Source organism: Haemorhous mexicanus, chromosome 7, assembly GCF_027477595.1.
Source record: "Haemorhous mexicanus isolate bHaeMex1 chromosome 7, bHaeMex1.pri, whole genome shotgun sequence".
NCBI classification, from domain to species: domain Eukaryota; kingdom Metazoa; phylum Chordata; class Aves; order Passeriformes; family Fringillidae; genus Haemorhous; species Haemorhous mexicanus.
In genome coordinates this window covers 38,359,461-38,377,108 of record NC_082347.1, presented here as the reverse complement: position 1 = coordinate 38,377,108, position 17,648 = coordinate 38,359,461, and the positions used below count along the sequence as shown (strand labels likewise).

The window sequence follows — 17,648 nt, the reverse complement described above, 5'->3', positions numbered from 1 at the left end:
CACAGTGAAATCTGTCACAGCTGGGCTTTCTTTGCACACAAACACGGTCACACAGACTGCAAGGATGGGTTTTGTTTAATCCCTACTGCACAGAAATGCAAGACTAAAATTTCACACCAGGAGAAAAGGTTAAAAAATAAACTGTGGTTTGTGACAGCAACATGTACTTGAAACTTTCATCAAAGTGCACAGGCAGTATTGAGCTGATCTTGTCTGATCTAGATTTTCAAGGCCACAAGAATTGCTTATTCCTCACCAAGAACAAGGGACAACTTGGTACCTTGTGCTCACTGTGGAAAAGCCAGGTGTGGATGAACACTGACACAAATTAAAGGCCAAATTCTCACTCTTACAGAGAGCTCAAGGCACTCTGCTCAGCTGTGCCCTCCTGAGAAGTCCCAGAGGCTCTGGCTGCCCTTGACAAGACCAGGAAAATAAAGGAATGCTGTTTGTGGAGCCAAAACCAAGAGGATAGAAAGGAATAATGGAAGTTATGATTTCGGGCTGTAGTTACAGCTGAGATTTTCTCTCACTTAGAAATCATGAATCTTTTTGGAGGTGAGAACAGAGTGACACAAACCCAGCACTTACCCAACTGATAAATCCACAAATCCAGCTGATAGAAGAGATGAAAAAGAAGTCCTGTCATTCTGAGTTGGAGCAGAAAGCATTTCAGCATCAGCCTCTCTGCTGCTGACATGAAGGCAGAGGGAGCCTGTGGCTGCAGCAGGAATTAACCTCAGAACAACCAACTTTCTATTGCACCTGTGACTGGGAATAGCTCTGCACAGTCATGGCAACAAAAACATTAAAATATTTTCTGCATTTTAAGGGAGTTTAAAAAACATTCCTTCTATTCTGTTTTTGTTCCTTTGGGCTTGTCTTCCTGTCAACACTTATGCCAAAAACCATCACTAAACTGCTCTGAGAACACCAATCCACAAAAGTGTTTCATCCCTCCTAGATATCCACATGCAGGCACACTTCAGGGGCATAATTGGGCAGGAAAAATGTCTTTTTTTCCTGTAAAAAGCAAAGCAGGGCTGTGATGAGCTGGGAGGCAGGAGTGGATGGAAGCGGTGGGAGCTGCCTGAAGATCCCAGTCCTGGCTGCCGTCAGGAATGACAGATGGTGTTTGTCAAGAGGATAGAGATTTACCTTCTTATTTTATCATGGAAATATAGCAGCAAGAACACTACCAACATCCACTATTTTATCCAACAGATTTAAGAAACAGATCCCACATTAAAAAAAAACAAAAACAAAACAACAAAGCCCAACAGGATTCCTACAGGAAAACAGAGCACCAGATGCAGCTGGAAATCCCAATTAAAAGAAGCAGTTGTGTTTACCAAGAGACAATGTCAGCCATTGCATGTAATTTATTTTCTCATTAAGGAGATGCACTGAGCACATACAGAGATCACATTCAATGCAGATTTATCATTACAGAACCATACGAAGATAAAGATACAATCAATACCTGCTTCCTGCAGCAGAAGAGATTGAAGGAACTGCTTCAAGCTGAGAATGAAATGAAAAATACTTACACCAATTTAAATGATTTTTTATACAGATGAGATGCTGGAGTCCAAATTAACATTCTCAGCCAGGATCTGCTGCATTGTTGCAATCTTTATATTCAACAGCTTTATCAGAATGGTGCCTAGAGACTAAAAATAGACCAACCTGCCTTGTCTGAGCCCACCTGAACACAACCCAAGGAGAATCCAGCCAGTCTGAAGCCACAACCTACATGAGATGATGGAAGGATCCACACTGGGGAAAGAGCACAGTAAAACAAGGAGACAGCTCAGCCCCTGTGACAGCTACAAGGCAGGCAAGGGTTACACTCTGCAGGGAGGGCTCACTCACTGACTTTGCAGCAGCTCTAGAGTTTGCAACCTGAATAAAATTTTGGTCAATGTGAAGAATTCTACTACACACTGCCCAGAACTGATTTTTTAAAAGAATTGTACTGAAAAAAGTCACAACACAAAGCTAGAGGAAAAACTACTTTGCCACATATTTTGTGAGTTCCATAAATTTCATGACCTAACCTTTTTCCTACTAGGCAACTAAAACTAGAACTGGAAAGACCACCTCTACTTCAGTTACACCAGCTGGACTTTCAGCCAATCCTGTGCACGTTGTGTGCCAGGGTTTGGACCAGATCATCCAGCTGGACATTAAAATCTACAAATTTCACTCATCTGCTTGCCTGGTGCTTTGAGTTTTGGATCAAAGGAGGTAGTGATGCACAATGCCTTCTACTGTGTGACCGATCCCTCTACTGTGTGACCCCTTCTGGATCATCTACTTGGTAAAACTGCCATGAATGGTTTATTAAAAATATTGATTTAGTCCCTCTTTACACCTCTAAAGACCTCCAAGTAATTTCATTCATTTTGCAAAATGAAGAGGATACATAAACCACCTCAACTCCACCACATCAATGAAAGGGGAGACCTGTACAGATACATACACTCTTACTCTCAAAGGCTGCAGTTTAGGGCAGAAGGGGAATTATTTACATAACTGAAACCTCAAGAATGATAAACTCAAGTTATAATTTGCTTACAAGACAGGGATTAATCACTTGTCTTTAAAACCAGCAGGGGAGATAGACTGAGGCAATCTTTGGGTGGAGTACCAGTTCAAAAACAACTTCCAAACTCTTCTTGTTTTCTTCCTCTTCTGATGCTGTGGTAAAATTCTCAAAGGATCAGAAAAGAGAAGAGTGGAAGGTGTTTTTTTTCCAAGGAAATACACACAAGCATAGAACCACTGAATGGTTTGGGTTGGAAGGGACCTTAAAGACCATCCAGTTCCAGCCCCCCTGCCAGGAACATATCATATACAACAGAACATACCTCCATGCATTATTCTCTTAATGACCTTCTCTTACCAGTTTGTATTAGTACTAAATCACCTGTATTTCAAGTTTCCTTTTGTCCAGTACACCAAAATGCTCTGAAAGATTAACTTGCTTGCTAGAATTTTCAGTCACTTTGTGCTTGAAAATTTTAGCTTGCTTTTGAGTATCTGCCAACAGTAAAAAGCATTTGGCAGCCATTTGCTCTTTACCTTACTACCAGGTTACCTGCAGCAAAGACTTCTCCTTATCCAAATGGCAGGAAAATGTGATGTGTTCCCACAATCAACCCCTCAGGGTAAGCAACAGGGCAGCATTTCTTACACAGAGATCAAGACCTATTTAGCAGATGAAACAATTTTTATCTAAACATCTGTCAGGTCTTCCTACAGCTTTTTGCCTAGTGAGATAAATGGTACATGGAGCAACGTGATTAGCAAATGTTATCATCCCTTGCTAAGAAGGCAGAGTTGTCGCTTCAGGATACTCTTCTTTTTTTACTTTTTCCCCTCATGTCAGCTTCAACAAGGGGTGCCAGAGCAGAGTGAGGATGAGGAGGGAGAAGCTGCAGGAGCTGGTGACCCTGGGAGCCAGGCTCCTGGCGTTGCAGTTGTTGGAGTAGCAGCAGTGGATGCTCACCCCGGGCGCCCTCGATCCGTCGCGCCTCGCCCGCTCGCAGAAGGACCTGAACGAGCAGGACTTCATGATGCCACCTGGAACAGAGCCACAGTGAGCCCAGAGGGGCTGCAAAGGCCTCCTGCTCCCACCTGCACCCCCCAGCACCAGCCTGACCACCCAGCACTGAGCAACAGCCTCAGGTTTGGCTGCTCCTCACAAGAAAATGAATGGAATCACAACAAGGCAGCGCACCAACGCTCCCACTTAACTAAATCTAGTTTTTAATCTTAGAGGAACTGGTGCAGCTTAAATATCTTTGGATGTGCCCAAGTGCAGGGGCTCGTTAGCTTCTCTTCCATCCTGATTTCCAGCTAAGTCACTTAAGCAAAAAGTGGGCAATACTTAAAATACTTCTCTCCAGCTTTCCCACAGAGTGGGTGCAGCTCATTGTGGCACACCGACAAATCATTCCCAGTGGGATTTTGTGTCAACAAAACTAGAATTGAGATTTTTTAATGAGGTTTATTTTGAGAGGGGACATTTACTTCTGGTTTTTTCCTTAACTTACAATGCATTCTTCTCTTTCCAACACTGATTATTTCTCTCTTTTGTGACAAATGCAACAAGTCTGCACATTTGTGACACTTACTTGCTTGTCCTCTAATGACTGCACAGGCATCTGCATGGCCTGGGCACTGCTGACTTCCTTGTCTGTTGCAGTCATCATCACTAGAACCTACACAGGTGTAACACTGCAGTGCTTCACCTGGGTGGAGGAAGAAGAGACCACTTAGAATTTGCAAGAAGTATTTAAAAATATCAATCTTTCTACTATGGTTTCAAGCACACATTAAAAAAAAAAAAAAAAGGCAAAAAAAAAGCTTTGGAAAATCCAAAGAGCCTGTAAATCTTATCAATGTTTATTTTTTAGAAATGGGTCAAATATTGATAAAAAAATAATTAAAAAATCAACCACGGATTATTTAGCTGTTTATAATCTGCACTTAAAATAATACAAGAAATATTTTATATTCTGTAACTGCATCCATATCATCTTGTAACATTTTCAGAGCAGAGCCTAAATGTTTTATTCCCCCTCCATCATGATCTTTGGTCCACAGTACCATGAAAAAGCACATTGTATACACATAAAATCTTACAATGATCCAATTTTACTCTTCTCCTAAAGTACCAATTCAGCTGGAAAGCACAGCAGTGTATCTTGAGTTTTGCTCTTGTTTAAACACCACAACCATACCTCAACCCTCTTTCTTTTCCTTGCCACAAACTACACAGTATTTTCAAAGGAAGGCAAGCATGAGTTATAAAGATATTTCAAACACCACACTTGAAGCTTGCAGAGCAGAAATCCCACCCTTGCTATCAGTGGGGACATTTGAATCTGTCAGCACACACATTTATCTTTACAGAGGTGCAGTTCTGTGCTGCCAACCACACACACAAAACGACCTGAAACCAACCCAACCCAGGAGAGGAGCCCAGAACAGCAAAGAGGCTCAGCCATGCCTGAGGCAGGGAATGCAAATGAAGTAAAAAAAGGAAAGAAAAAGGAGTTGACTTACTTTTGAGGACAAAAAGGGAGCTGACAAGAACCAGGCTGAAGACTGTCCACATCATGGAGATCCAAGAGATGCACCATTAGGCAAAGAAAGCAGTTTGTTTGCTATTAGAGCCTTAATGCTTCTCCTCCATCCCTAATCCTGTGCAGAGGATAACTTACAGGATAAAGAGGTGTTCAAGAGTGCTACTTATGGAGCTTATTCTGGCTGCACCTCTGATCACACCAACCTCAGCTCCACCAGCCCTGCAGGCAAATTCTTCCAGGAGCAGGAAATTATTCACCTTTCAGTGACAGACATGCTTAGAAACCATCCTGTCACCACATGGCACAGCCTCAGACTCCTCCAACAGCCTCATTACATTTGCCCATGGGATTTGCTGGATCAGGGTCAGAGCATTAAATATTTTGGAGGATTAAGCCTCTGCTTGAGACTTGAGTGGTCCAAATCCAACACATAGACACACACATATATATAGAGAGAGACATTAAGATATAGCCCTAGATATGGGCACATAAGCAGCAGACTCTTGTGACCCAAAAAGTGTTCCAAGCAGTGACCCATGAAGTGCTTTCTGTGGAGGAATTAATTCCCAAGAGCATCTGGTGCTGAAATAAGCAAGTGAAGGACACAAAAGAGAGCCATACTTATCTTCAACTTTCAACGAAAAAAATTTATTTACAATAGAGAATTTCATTTGTGACATGCATTTTCCTTTTTTTTTTTTTTAAGATTTTATTTTACAAATCAGCAAATGCAGATAAAGTTTACATTCCTTAAGGCAAGAGTCCCCATGCAAGTAATACATGTTTATATTAAATCCAAAAGACATCCAACATGGGAACTCATGTACAAAGGGAAGGCTAGGATCAGCAATTTGTATTTTCTTAGAGAACTTGACAATCTCCCTGATACAGGAACTTTGAGATCAACTTGCTATGAATTATACTATGAAAATGCAAACAATAGCAAGAAATTCTGATAGTCATCTTAGTACTGCATACAATTAAATCAACTTTATTTAGAAAGAAAATACAGTAGTGCATACGAAAAAGTGAAAATATAACCTGTCCACATAAATGTATGGACATCAGTGTGCCAATGGTCATATTGCACTCAGGATTGAAGTCCAGAAATTTGGTTAAAAGTTAGCTTTTCCCCATTTTGGCAATCAGTTCATCACAAATCTTTGTTAATTCTTCTATCTCTTTATTCTGGAAAATAAAATATGAAGTAGTATGAAAAGGATTGCTGCATTAAGATGAGGAGTTTTTTTAAATTTTAATATTATCTAACTAGTGGGAGAAGTGTGGGAAAATTAACTTTTCTCCAATGCTGAGAACAGGAGATCTATACATACAGATATATGTGCAGATATAGTACAACTAAGAGTTGATATTCCTAGTACAGCTACATGCATTCAAACAAATGCTTCCTTTCTTCCAAGTACAGCTCCTCCAGTTTTAATAAATCAAATTTAGCACCAAAGCAGACAGCTTCACAGCAGTCATTCCCAGCCCTCCACAATAATACAGAGTGGAAATTTGTTTCTAGGCTGCACTTTTCTACTTTTTTCATTATTTTCACCCTGCCTTGCAGAGCAGCAAGCAAGGACGAGCTGTTCTATGCCAAAGCAAGCTTCCTTGGCTGAGCTAGAGATATAAATAGGCATTTCCTACAGACACTTTGGAATTAGCACTGGAATTACAGCTAGCACTAAAAAGGGAAACAGAACCTGAGAGAAAAACCTGAGAACTGAAGCAAACCAAGGCCTGGGCTGCAGAGGTGCACCCCGAGCTCTGCCTGAGGCTGAGCCAGACCCAAACACTTGGGCTCAGATCAAACCTGGGTCCAGCTGGTGCACACAGGGGGTTTGCCTTAAAATCTGGGGAGTGCTGCTGTCCCCAAGGCCAGTGAGCTGCAGGACAATCCTCAGGCAGAGCTTGGCTCCTGGTTTATTTACCTTTTGTTCCAGTGTTCTCTCCAAGGCATCCACTTTGAGCTGCTCCTTGCGAAGGCTGGCCTGGTACGCTGCCTGCTCCTGCTGGGCCTTGCCTCTCACTTGTGCAATTTCAGCATTGGCTCTGCAAAAACCACAGGGGTTGGTCACATCAGGGTCTCTACAGGAAAGGGCAGAGGGTGCCCAAGGATGGACAGCACCTTAACAAATGGGGGGAGAGGGCAGGGCTGGCATCTGCACATCTTGGGTAAGCTGTGAGACTTGTCCCTAAAAACTTTTCCCAACTCCCTCTCTTGCTCAGCAGGGGCCACAGTCTTTTCTTATTGTCTGTGTTGCTCCCTTTGTGCTTCTCTCAGATATCTCTGCTGGGGTTACAAATATGACGCAGGTAGAAGTGTTTTATGGCAGTTTCCAAACCTGATCTCCAGTTCAGGGGACTGTACCAATGAGTCCTGAACATGATCCCTAGAAAGGCTTCATTAGTCATTACCTGGAAATCTAGAAAAAAGAAACTGGCTAATGGCTTCTTTCTTGATCCTCCCGTGATAATACATTAACAAATATAAAGACATTAGCTAAATAGAGAGATTTAAGGTGTTCTGTACGGCCAGGAGCTGGAAGTAACACCAGCACACTGGAAAAATTCTCATTATTGCATTTGTTTGCACCTCTATCACAGAGCAGCCTGTGCTTTGCATATTGTAGGATCAGTTTGGGATGTCAGGCCCAGCCATGGGAATCCTTCTTCAGCATGAAAAAATGTGTACAGTCCACGCACCAGCCCTGGAAGTGTCCAAGGCTAGGCTGGACAGGGCTTGGAGCAACCTGGTCAAGTGGAAGGTGTCCTTGCCCATGGCAGGGGGTGGGACAAGATGGTTTTAAAATCCCTTCCAAACCATTCTGTGAATCCATGACTCAATTACCTGTCCAGTTTTTCCTCAGCATGAATTTTGAGTGCCTGGTACCTCTGCTCCTCCTTCTTCACTCGTGACAAATATTCCTGTGCGCACTTCTTCAACACTTCTTCATTCTTAAAAGAGAAGATGACATCAAATTTAAAGCAAGAGGTTAAAATGCAGGACAGGCACCTATTTGTGGGAGTCACACACAGCTGTTTGAAGGGCTGCAGTCCAACACTGACACCCCCACAGAGGCCATCTGAAGGAGAGTATTTCACAATGCAAAGAAATTTACAATTTTTCTGTTGCTGCAATCCTTCACCTGAGGACTATGGTTTGGCATGCAGAACATCAGAAATAGCTGGAAACAAAAGTCCTGCCTTCTGTCCAGCAGCACAGCACATTCTGGTCCACAGAATCTGCTCAGCTCTGCTCTTTAAAGGAGATGTTAAGGTGACTGACCTTCCGAAACCCCTCCAGGACTTCTTTCATCTTCTCGTATCTCCTGAAAAGATCTGCCAGGGATTTCTCCACTGAGTTCAGATCGGCCAGAGCTTGCTCCTTCTCCACTATGAGCTGCTGAACAGTGTGGTGGGAGACAGATTTCTCTCTCTGTTCATCCTCTGAAAGAAGAGAGGAGTAGAGAAAAGAGAGGTTTTCAGAAGGGTAACAGGAGTAAGTCCACTGAGCTCATGATCATCTACAGGTTCTACTATACTCTGCCCTATTTGTGTATTAATAAGTTTACAGGACCCAGAAAAGTCAGATTTTTCTAAAGACACAAACCTGTTTAGGAAAACAGACTAAATACAGTGATATTTAAGTATTTTGATGTTGGGGGAAAATGTGAATGTATCTCTGTACTGATGATTTCTTCACTCTGAACTCAGCTGTTCCCATGAAAAGGCAGGTGCTGGATTTCCCCTGGAGATGCACTAGCTGAAGGAAAGGACATTTATGCACATTCCTAGCACTGACCACAAGTTATTTGCCATTGTTGATAAATGCCTGTCATCTCCTGGCACCTTCTAGTCCTGCACAAACAAGACACTTTGTTCAGTGGAATTCAATTCTTCCCTTGGAAAAGCAGTGTTTTACCAGCTCTCAGGATTGCTGGAGCAAGTGACAGAAAGGAAATCTAACATCAGACAGACTTCCTAAGTGTAAAAAAAACTGCAAAAAACATCTGCCAAGCTCCTCCTGTGTATAGTTAAATTTGAGCCAGGGGTGGTGGGAAGAACATAACAGGAATACAAATCCATATGGAGGAGGAATTTTCAAGGGAATTGACCTCATAATAAATTGGAATATCCACATAGCACTGGAAGAAAAAGTCTGGCACTGTCTTCCAAAATGCTGCACTGTTTCCTTCACATCCTACTTGTGCCCATGTTTTAGGGGTACTTTGCATTATACTGAAAGGAAAACCCACCCACCAAACACAGAAGTTTTATATTACCATCTTCCTTGGTTTATGATAGAAACTAAAATAAGGTAAAAAGTTCTCCTGTGGAAAAAGCATGGGGCATTTCACAATGTACAACTTTTTATTTGGGCCTTTATATTCGGAAACATAAAGAACTAAACAAGTTTGGGGTTTTAATTTGAATAGAAGATTTTATCTGAATTATTTATGGTTCCGGTCATGCCAAAATGCCAAAGCTGAAACTGTCAATTCCCAGACTGAGATTAATCTCTTCCTCTTGCATACTCCACCCAAAAAAATACACATTTTTGCTGGCCTGACCAAGGTCAGAGCAGAGATGATGCCATGCTGTGCATCAGCTCCTGGGCTCCTCTGCTCACTCCTGACAGCACCAGGCTGGGGCAGAGCCTGACCTGAGCATATTTTGCTCTGTGTGATAACAGAAGATGAAGGTTCTCAGGACCTGCTTGTAACACCTTTATTTTACTGGTGAACAAACACCTCTGACATGGCAGAGAAGCCTAGTTGTGTCATACAACATCACTTGGATATATTTAACACTTTATTAAAAAGAAACATTCTTTTCTGCTTTGCTTTCTTAGAGACATGCTATATTCCTCTGAAATGTCAAAATTAATGTGTTTTCAATTAAAACAAAAAGAAAAATTGTTGTCTTTTGTTTATTTTTCTAAAGCTAATAGGCTGTCTCCTTGTGTTCCAGCAGTAGATTTGTTTAATCATGCTGGAGATTACACCCTGCCTAGATAATTCCAAACCCTTTCCTGGCACGATCCTGTTCTCTGGCAACACTTCTGCCACTGCAGCTCCATGGGCAAGAGATACATTTGCATCCTCATCCAAAATATTTTAATGTATTTAATATCATATCCCTACTTTTTGTGAGACTGTTGTCTGAGGTATTTTAGCAAATTTCTGATTTGTTTCCAGGGTGATCAGGAAGTTAATAATTCATGTCACACTCCCTCATAACTACTGAGCTCCTCCTCTTCCTCCCAGCACATCCTGGGCCCTCCTCTCTCCTCAGCTGGATCAGCTCCACCAATACTCAACGCCCAGCACCATTTAAACTCACTCATGGGAAACTGGGGCAAATGTTATAGAATCCCAGAATGGTTTGGGTTGGAAGGTACCTTAAAGCTCATTTAATTCCACCATCCTGCCGTGGACAGGGACGCCCTCCCACTAGACCAGGCTGCACCAAGCCCATCCAAGAGATGCTCCCAAACCAAAATGGTTAAATACAACAAAAGGCAGAAACTTGGCTGGAGGGAAACTAGAGTTTTATGTGGTGTTTTCATAAAATCAGAGAATTGTTTGGGTTGGAAAGGACCTTCTATTTTCTAAGACTATGATTTAGTTTCAATAAAATGTGCTAAGTCAAATCTTAGATAAGCGGCTACACATCCTTAATTCTAAATATGTTTACAAGGTTATGTGATCAAAATATTTGAATTAAATGACTTCCACATCTGCAACACACCCTGCCCAGGGCTCACCAACAATCACAGCAGTATGCTCAGGACTAACACTATCCAAATTGACAGAATCAGAGCAGCACCACGGCAGATCCGCTTTCAGGCTCAGCTCACTACTACTCACACGACTTAATGGGAATGCAGCAAACAGAGAACAAAAGCAAAAGAAACTAAAGATGCAAAATGCTGGTGTGAAAGTTGGTGAAAAGCTTTACTTACCAGGCTTGCCTGTTTTGTTTTTGCAAGCAAATAGCAAGAAGCAACGAAAACGGAAGCAAAATAGAAAAATCGGGAATTGTTAGGAAAGCAGCAAATAAGTAATGCAACAACCTGAAATGCACAAAGCATAACATCTGTTTGTTTTTCACAAGGAGAATCTCATCATGTATTCAAATGTAAAGTAATAAAAAAAAATCTCATAATGTAAAATTTCATCAATCTCATCATGTATTTAAATGTAAAAATAAGGATACATTTTTAACAGGGGGAAAAAACCCAACAAATCAACATTAGAAACCAGTCAGTGAAAAGGAATTGGGGTGGGGATTTTGGCTGTGAGCCAGGTGTGTGGAGGGTGCAGGAATGCTGGGGTCACCCAGGCTCTGCTCCCTGGCTGTCAGAGCAAACAGCACCAAGCACAAAGCAGCAGCACAGCCTGGAAAGCCTGATCTTTCCTCTCCCCCACTCCTCAGAATAAACTAAAATGTGTTAGGGGTTGAGGCAAGTGTAAGGAAAAAAAGGGAAAAAAAGATAAAAGCACAAGTAAAGAAATACACCAAGTGACACTAGACAGGGATCTCCACACTGGCAGCTTGCACAGTGTGGCATGAAGTAATCACAGCAGCTAAGCTGGCTCATTTTGGGTTCCGTGTAAGTGTGGAAATACTGAACCTTCCACAGCCCTTGGAATCAAAAGCAATTGCAGTTTGCAATGCACATTTTTCAGTGCCTTTAGAAGCAAACACAGGCAGTCATATATTGTTAATATGGGATATTTTCAGCATTCATTATGCACACACCAGCCTACAAAAAGCTCAGCAGGACCTATCAACCTCACTGAATATTCATCAAAGGGATTGGTGAAATTGGTTTATGTGCAGTGCCCTTCTAACAGGGCTGTATAAATAGTTCAGAAGGGTTAAATGGTGAACAGAAACAGCACAGGCATTTCTTTTGTTAAGATGCATATTCTGCTTTAGCACTGAGGCATCACTAACAGGTCACTGAAGTACATGCAAATAACAAACACACACTTTCCTCCACACGTGATATTCGGATGAGCGAATTCCTTTATCAGTAGGGACAGCAATTTACAAGAAATGGCATGACAAAGTGGGACAATTAGATCAAAAATTTACATTAAATGCAGGGAGAAGCCTCACATTTAACGTATTACCATGCTGTAGGATTTGCATACTGCTCTAATTAACACAGAAACGACGTTTTCTGTATAGCGGTTGTTGGTTCAGTTCTTTGCAAACGGACTGCAAATTAAATTACTTATAGCCATAGCCCTTAAAAACTCACCACAGAGCATCTGAGAGGCTCTGATACTCTGAATCTGAAGTTTAAAGAGCTATTTTATTATAGTCAATGGCCCAATACTTGCTGAACCTTCACTTCTTTGCAACAAGAGGAAGTGGCAATGATGGAATGCACTCTGTACATCAAGGCTGGGCCTCTGCCTCAGGATTCCTATTCTGTATCTTACTGTTGCACTGCAGTCTCAAAATCAGATTTTTTAAAACATCTGTTTCTCAAAAATAGAATGCGAATTTATCTGTTCTTAACTGTATGCACAGCCTGGGGAAAAAAGGACAGGTCTTTTGTGTGTCTGTAGCACTGGCCAAGTTCAGGGTGGAAGCCACACCAGGGCATGTAAACCAAAATGAATAAGTTTTTTGCATACTCTGGTCACTCCTGCTTGAACACTTGCATGATGACAATGACACACACCATGTCAGAAGGCAGCACATTGGCTCAGTTGTACATACAAAAGGCAATGGAAGCATAACACCAGAGAGAACAGAGCCTGACCTATTATTAGTGTTCTTTATTTAGTTATTCGATATATTTCATTAATTTATTTATTAAAGTTGTCATTCTCATAAAATTTATTTGTAGGTCCATTTTACCCTCACTTGGAAAGAAGGCTGGGATGCCTCCCAATGGCCAAGAAATCCAGGAAAGCAGCAAAAGCACCAGACACTGGTGCTCTTCTGAGCAACTCTGGCCTTGGAGATCCCAAAATTCCACTCAGCCATTTATTTGCCTTTCTGGGAAACAGAAAGGCTGGAGCTGAAGCAGTACAAGGCAGCACAAGCCACTGGTGCTTCCTAAAGCCAGTCTAATAAAAAGAGCTTTAGAAATCTTAGAGGAGGCTTTAAAATCACATCCCAGGGGCCAGACCTCACGTGCTGAGGAACCACACGAGCCCTGCAGCCTTTGGGTTTGAAGTGCTAGTGAGGGTAGAGGATTTTATCTGTGAGACATGCTGTTAGCAAAGGTGTTTTCTAATTATTGAGAGGCAAAACTTGTCACAATTTAGACTTGAAAGGAGACTCCTGTGTCAGTAAGTAACTGGGGGGTGGACTGGGCACTTGTAAAGTCCCAGCTGGGATTGGAGTTAATCTCGGTTTTGGTCTGATCAATGCACTTAGCACAGATAATCCCTGTTGTTGTGAAGAGCTAACTTTGGTATCTGCCTTTAAACAGCTGTGAGCTGATGCCTAAGGGGTTTTTAGGTCACTGAAAGTCTCTCCTGGAGAAACCCATGAATTTGAACCTGTTTCATATGGGCTCTGCTGCAGAAGGGAAAGCCCTGAGCTTTCTGTGTTACCTGAACTGCCCGGGGGCTGCTGGCTGTGAGATGAGCCCTGACTTTTCCTTTTCTGGTGTCCTCAGATGCATTCACAATTCCCTGCAGCATCAGCAGATGCAGCCAGCATCAAAATGAAGCCCAGAGACTTCAACCAGGGAGCATCTTTCACAGCAGGAACACCTACCTATCATCTGAGCAATCGTCTTCTCATATTCCGAAACTATTTTTCTGTAAGAGGGGAAAACAAAAAAAAAAGAAAAACTTTTGGCAAACAACATCATTGCTCATGCTTACTTAGCAAATAACACTATCAGAAACTGAACTGTGGTGCTTTTAAGAGATACAGAACCCCCATCACACTTTTATATGTTCTTTATTGCCCAAATAACAAATAAGACTGACAATTATAACACTGCACCTGATTTTTAACTGTCCATGGGAATCAATGAAGGTGAGGGGAGGAAGAAGAGATTGCTTTGAAAGATTCTGTTTTTTGAAACATCACCCATCATGATTATAAACATAATCACACTGGCCCAACTCAAGAATTACAAAGACCCTAATTTTTCCATTACTTTCTCCCCTCTTCTCCAAATTTGTGTTGGTTTCTTTTTAATATAAACTTCAAGTAAACTTATAATTGGTAGCAAGTAAACCTAACAGCAGTAGTGTTGGCTATCACCCAAAATGTATCTCATCTTCTAAATGAATCTTCTCATGATTAAATGATTCACTACCACTTAAAAGAACAAGATCAAAATATTCAACTATGTAGCACAAAATCCATCATGTCCCATTTCCCAAATCTGTTTTTGAAGCAGAGGTGGCAAAATTCTACTTTTAAGACTGTTTTATTTCATATACTCACGGTAGGCTTTGAATTTCCTTCTTGAAAAGAGGTTAGCCAAAATAAGCAGATTAAATGTGATTTAGAAAGATGATCCATCCCTTCCCAGAGCCAAATAAAGCTAATGAAATGAGACTAGCTTGATCTGTGCCTTGATTCATGAGCCACGCAGGACCGTCTACAGAAAACAAAATTACCCCACACTTCATCAGAAGTGGATATTCCAAACAACTCACTGGAGTTGGAATACACCTCTTCTGAAACTCACTTTCACTTGCTGCATTTTCACAGCTCTGCTGCAGTTGGTGAGGTTACAAAAAGGATGTGGGAATAAAAGGCAGTAAGGAAAGGAGAAACTTGCAGAGCTCCCAAAAATCAACTATAGTAACTCCAGAATTGCCTCAAATCTGAATCACAGACAGAGCCCAGAGCCCTGAGAAGGCCACCTGGCCCTAAGGTCAGCAGCATCTCCCCTGCCCTGCTCCTGCAGAGCACTCAGAGAGCAGGGGCTCTAACACCAGCACTGGGATTTTTCCTTTCAACCATAAACGACACTTTGGAGAGCAAAGATAACAGCAAGGATTTTGCCCTAAAAGGAAGGGTTTGGTTTCATGTCCAAAGCAGATTACCTCAAAAGCCTGCTGTAAGCAATGAGGATTTTAAAGCTTTGTCATGTCCTCGTGACACAAGGCACCTTTGGGAAGTTTTATCATGCAAGAAGAGGAAGCCAAGGACTCAGGGTACTCAGGGTAAGGAACACAACATTACAACACTGCAGCACTTCCCAGGGAAGGATTTGCTCCAGATTCATGCCAAAGACCTCCTTCAGTCCAGCAGCCTAAATAATGGTCATTCCAGCTGGGGAACCAAAGGATGCTGCCACATCATCCCTCTATGGGAGGCCACATCATAACCCCTCGCTGACACATTACTTAGGCCTAAATGCTGCTATTTGAGACACTCAGTCTGTTCACTGACTGAGATTTGTAAGGCATAAAAACACCAGAATCTAAGGCTACAAAGGGTCTCAGAGGTCATCTGCTTGACTCCCCTTAGAGTCGTATCAATCAGATCTCCAAATAACCATAATTAAGTATTTCTTGCCTGCCTCTGGTTAGACTCTTGGATTATGGTACAGCCCACTATGGTTCAGCTCTTTGATAGCTACTGCATTATTAAACCTCTCATTCTGGCTTCTGTTCTCTGGAGTGGAATTTCCTCCAACTGATCTTTTCCTGGTAACTTAAATGAATTCAAGATATTCCAGCTACACTATGCAGGACATGGGTACAGGAGCACTGCTTCTCCTTCTCTGGGAAGTGATGCTTTTGTGCTTGCAGCTCTAAACAATCCCTTCACTCCCTGCTTATCACTATGTCATATCTCATTGCTGCATCTCTAATTTACCACACATTGACTGCTTGAACATTAAAACTTCCAAGAGAAATCTTCCTTGGTGCACATATGTGTATTTATCATTTTGTGACAATATTAGCCAGATTTTTTCCTTTCATCCACAGTATGTGCCTGTGGGAAATCTGGTTTGGTTATTGTGGTTTTTTTTTTTTTCAAATCAGATTTTCTGGAGGGTGCAGATACACACAAGCAAATTACTGTGTGGAAGATGAAGGTGCAGAACTACAGTGAGCCAGCTGCTCTGTGTCACCCCTGGCTCTCCTTCCTTGAGGGAAAAGGCTGGCAGTGCCCACTGGCAGCCAGCAGACACGTGCACCCTGACACAGAACAGACCAAGCACCACACTTGAGTGTGAGCAGCACACTGAGACATTCCTCACAATCCCTCATTTTGTTCTCTCCTTGTTTGGCTCCCTGGGTTTGACTGCTCACAGCCACTCTGTTCTGTTTCTCCTCATTAAGCATTTCAGGGCTATGCCAGGGCTTTGTTCCCCATCCCAGCAGAGCACAAGGGAGGTGAGAGAACTCAGCTGGGCACTGGGAGGTGGCAAAAAAGAAATAAAGAGGCTGCCCTTGCCTTTTGCAGATGCTTCTCTTAAGATGCTTTGGCTCAGAGCCCCGTGCTGCTGCTATTCCAATCTGCCATGTGCAATTCCTGGCATCCATGCAAGCGTTTGTGGATCTCTGCACTGCAGCTCCTTTCTACTCTCCCTCCCTAAGCACAGTTTTCCTGGATATAACTGATTGCTTATGTAGGTCATCACTAGATACAGAGTTTAGCTTTAAATCACTGAAAGTCTTCATTTTGGGAAGAAGCTGGTGCTAGAACAGAAGGAATTTTAAAGAAAATTCAGTCTCAGAAGCGATTGTATAAATTATTACTTAAAGGAGAGATGCTAAAATTATGTGATAGTTTCCTTTATGAGTTAAGAGGGGGGACCATTTTTTCTGGTTTTTGAAGGAAGAAAATATTAAGCTTTTAAGACTGCATGAAGTATTTTATACACTCTCTTTTGCAATTGATGGCTTTCTCAGATTCAGATCAATGAGCAAGCCAAGCTCATTGTTTTGTCCTCCTTATGGTCCTACCAACTGAAAAAAAAAAAAAGCAAAGCTGAAAGGCTGAAAGGCTTTTCAACTGACTGAATGGAAGGCATGAGTGCTTCTTTGAGCAGCACTGCTCACATCATCCACTACAGGATTTTGTTGTCATCCTTTCAAGTGGTAGGACCTGGGCTGGAAAGGAGGGTCAAACCATGTTCTAGTGTACAGATATTTAATGTAACATTGGCACAGAAACAGAACAGATACAACCAGAACAAACTGAAAAGCTCTGGGTCCTTCTGTCAGCCCTCAAAGGGAACAAGAGAGCAAAAGCCAAGAGAACTATTGCTTAACTAAAATCAACCGTAGTGTGTGCAGTAATTAAAAAATCTTAGTTCAAAGAAAAGGGTGCAGAATCTCCCTGAAAGCCAACACTGATAGTCCAGAATGGTTCCTTTACAAGAAATGCTTTTCTACTGGCACTGGTTTGATTTCTATTGTTGAACAACCTTACAGTGATGTCCTGGAGGCAGCCTGTACTACTGCAAACTTGCATGTTCTTCCCTACATTCTTTCCTTTTTCCAAGCAGAACTAGAAGTGAATTTAACGTGCATTTAATGTGCACCCCCATGCCAGCTCTGCAACTCATCCAGTCTGCAACAGGAA

At 42.0% G+C, this 17,648-nt stretch overlaps 2 protein-coding genes across 13 annotated transcripts in view; both read right to left on the bottom strand.

Moving 5' to 3' along the window:
- Positions 1 to 1,367: 1,367 nt before the first annotated feature.
- Positions 1,368 to 5,597, bottom strand: LOC132330135 (CD59 glycoprotein-like). The gene is made up of 3 exons (XM_059852109.1): positions 5,077 to 5,597; positions 4,143 to 4,259; positions 1,368 to 3,588 (listed from the first exon to the last, which is right to left on the bottom strand). Exons 1-3 carry the CDS (start codon positions 5,129 to 5,131, stop codon positions 3,386 to 3,388), a joined length of 375 nt encoding a protein of 124 aa, XP_059708092.1. The 5' UTR covers positions 5,132 to 5,597; the 3' UTR covers positions 1,368 to 3,385.
- Positions 5,598 to 5,720: 123 nt separating this feature from the next.
- Positions 5,721 to 17,648, bottom strand: part of TACC2 (transforming acidic coiled-coil containing protein 2) — a 129,821-nt gene continuing 117,893 nt past the window's right edge. For all 12 annotated transcript variants that reach the window (XM_059852074.1, XM_059852073.1, XM_059852072.1 and 9 more), the window contains 5 exons: positions 13,860 to 13,903; positions 8,395 to 8,555; positions 7,957 to 8,063; positions 7,037 to 7,157; positions 5,721 to 6,287 (listed from right to left, as the gene is read on the bottom strand). In XM_059852074.1, the coding sequence (XP_059708057.1) occupies positions 6,222 to 6,287; positions 7,037 to 7,157; positions 7,957 to 8,063; positions 8,395 to 8,555; positions 13,860 to 13,903 (499 nt within the window). In that variant the 3' untranslated portion in view covers positions 5,721 to 6,221. The remainder of the gene's footprint in view (positions 6,288 to 7,036; positions 7,158 to 7,956; positions 8,064 to 8,394; positions 8,556 to 13,859; positions 13,904 to 17,648) is intronic.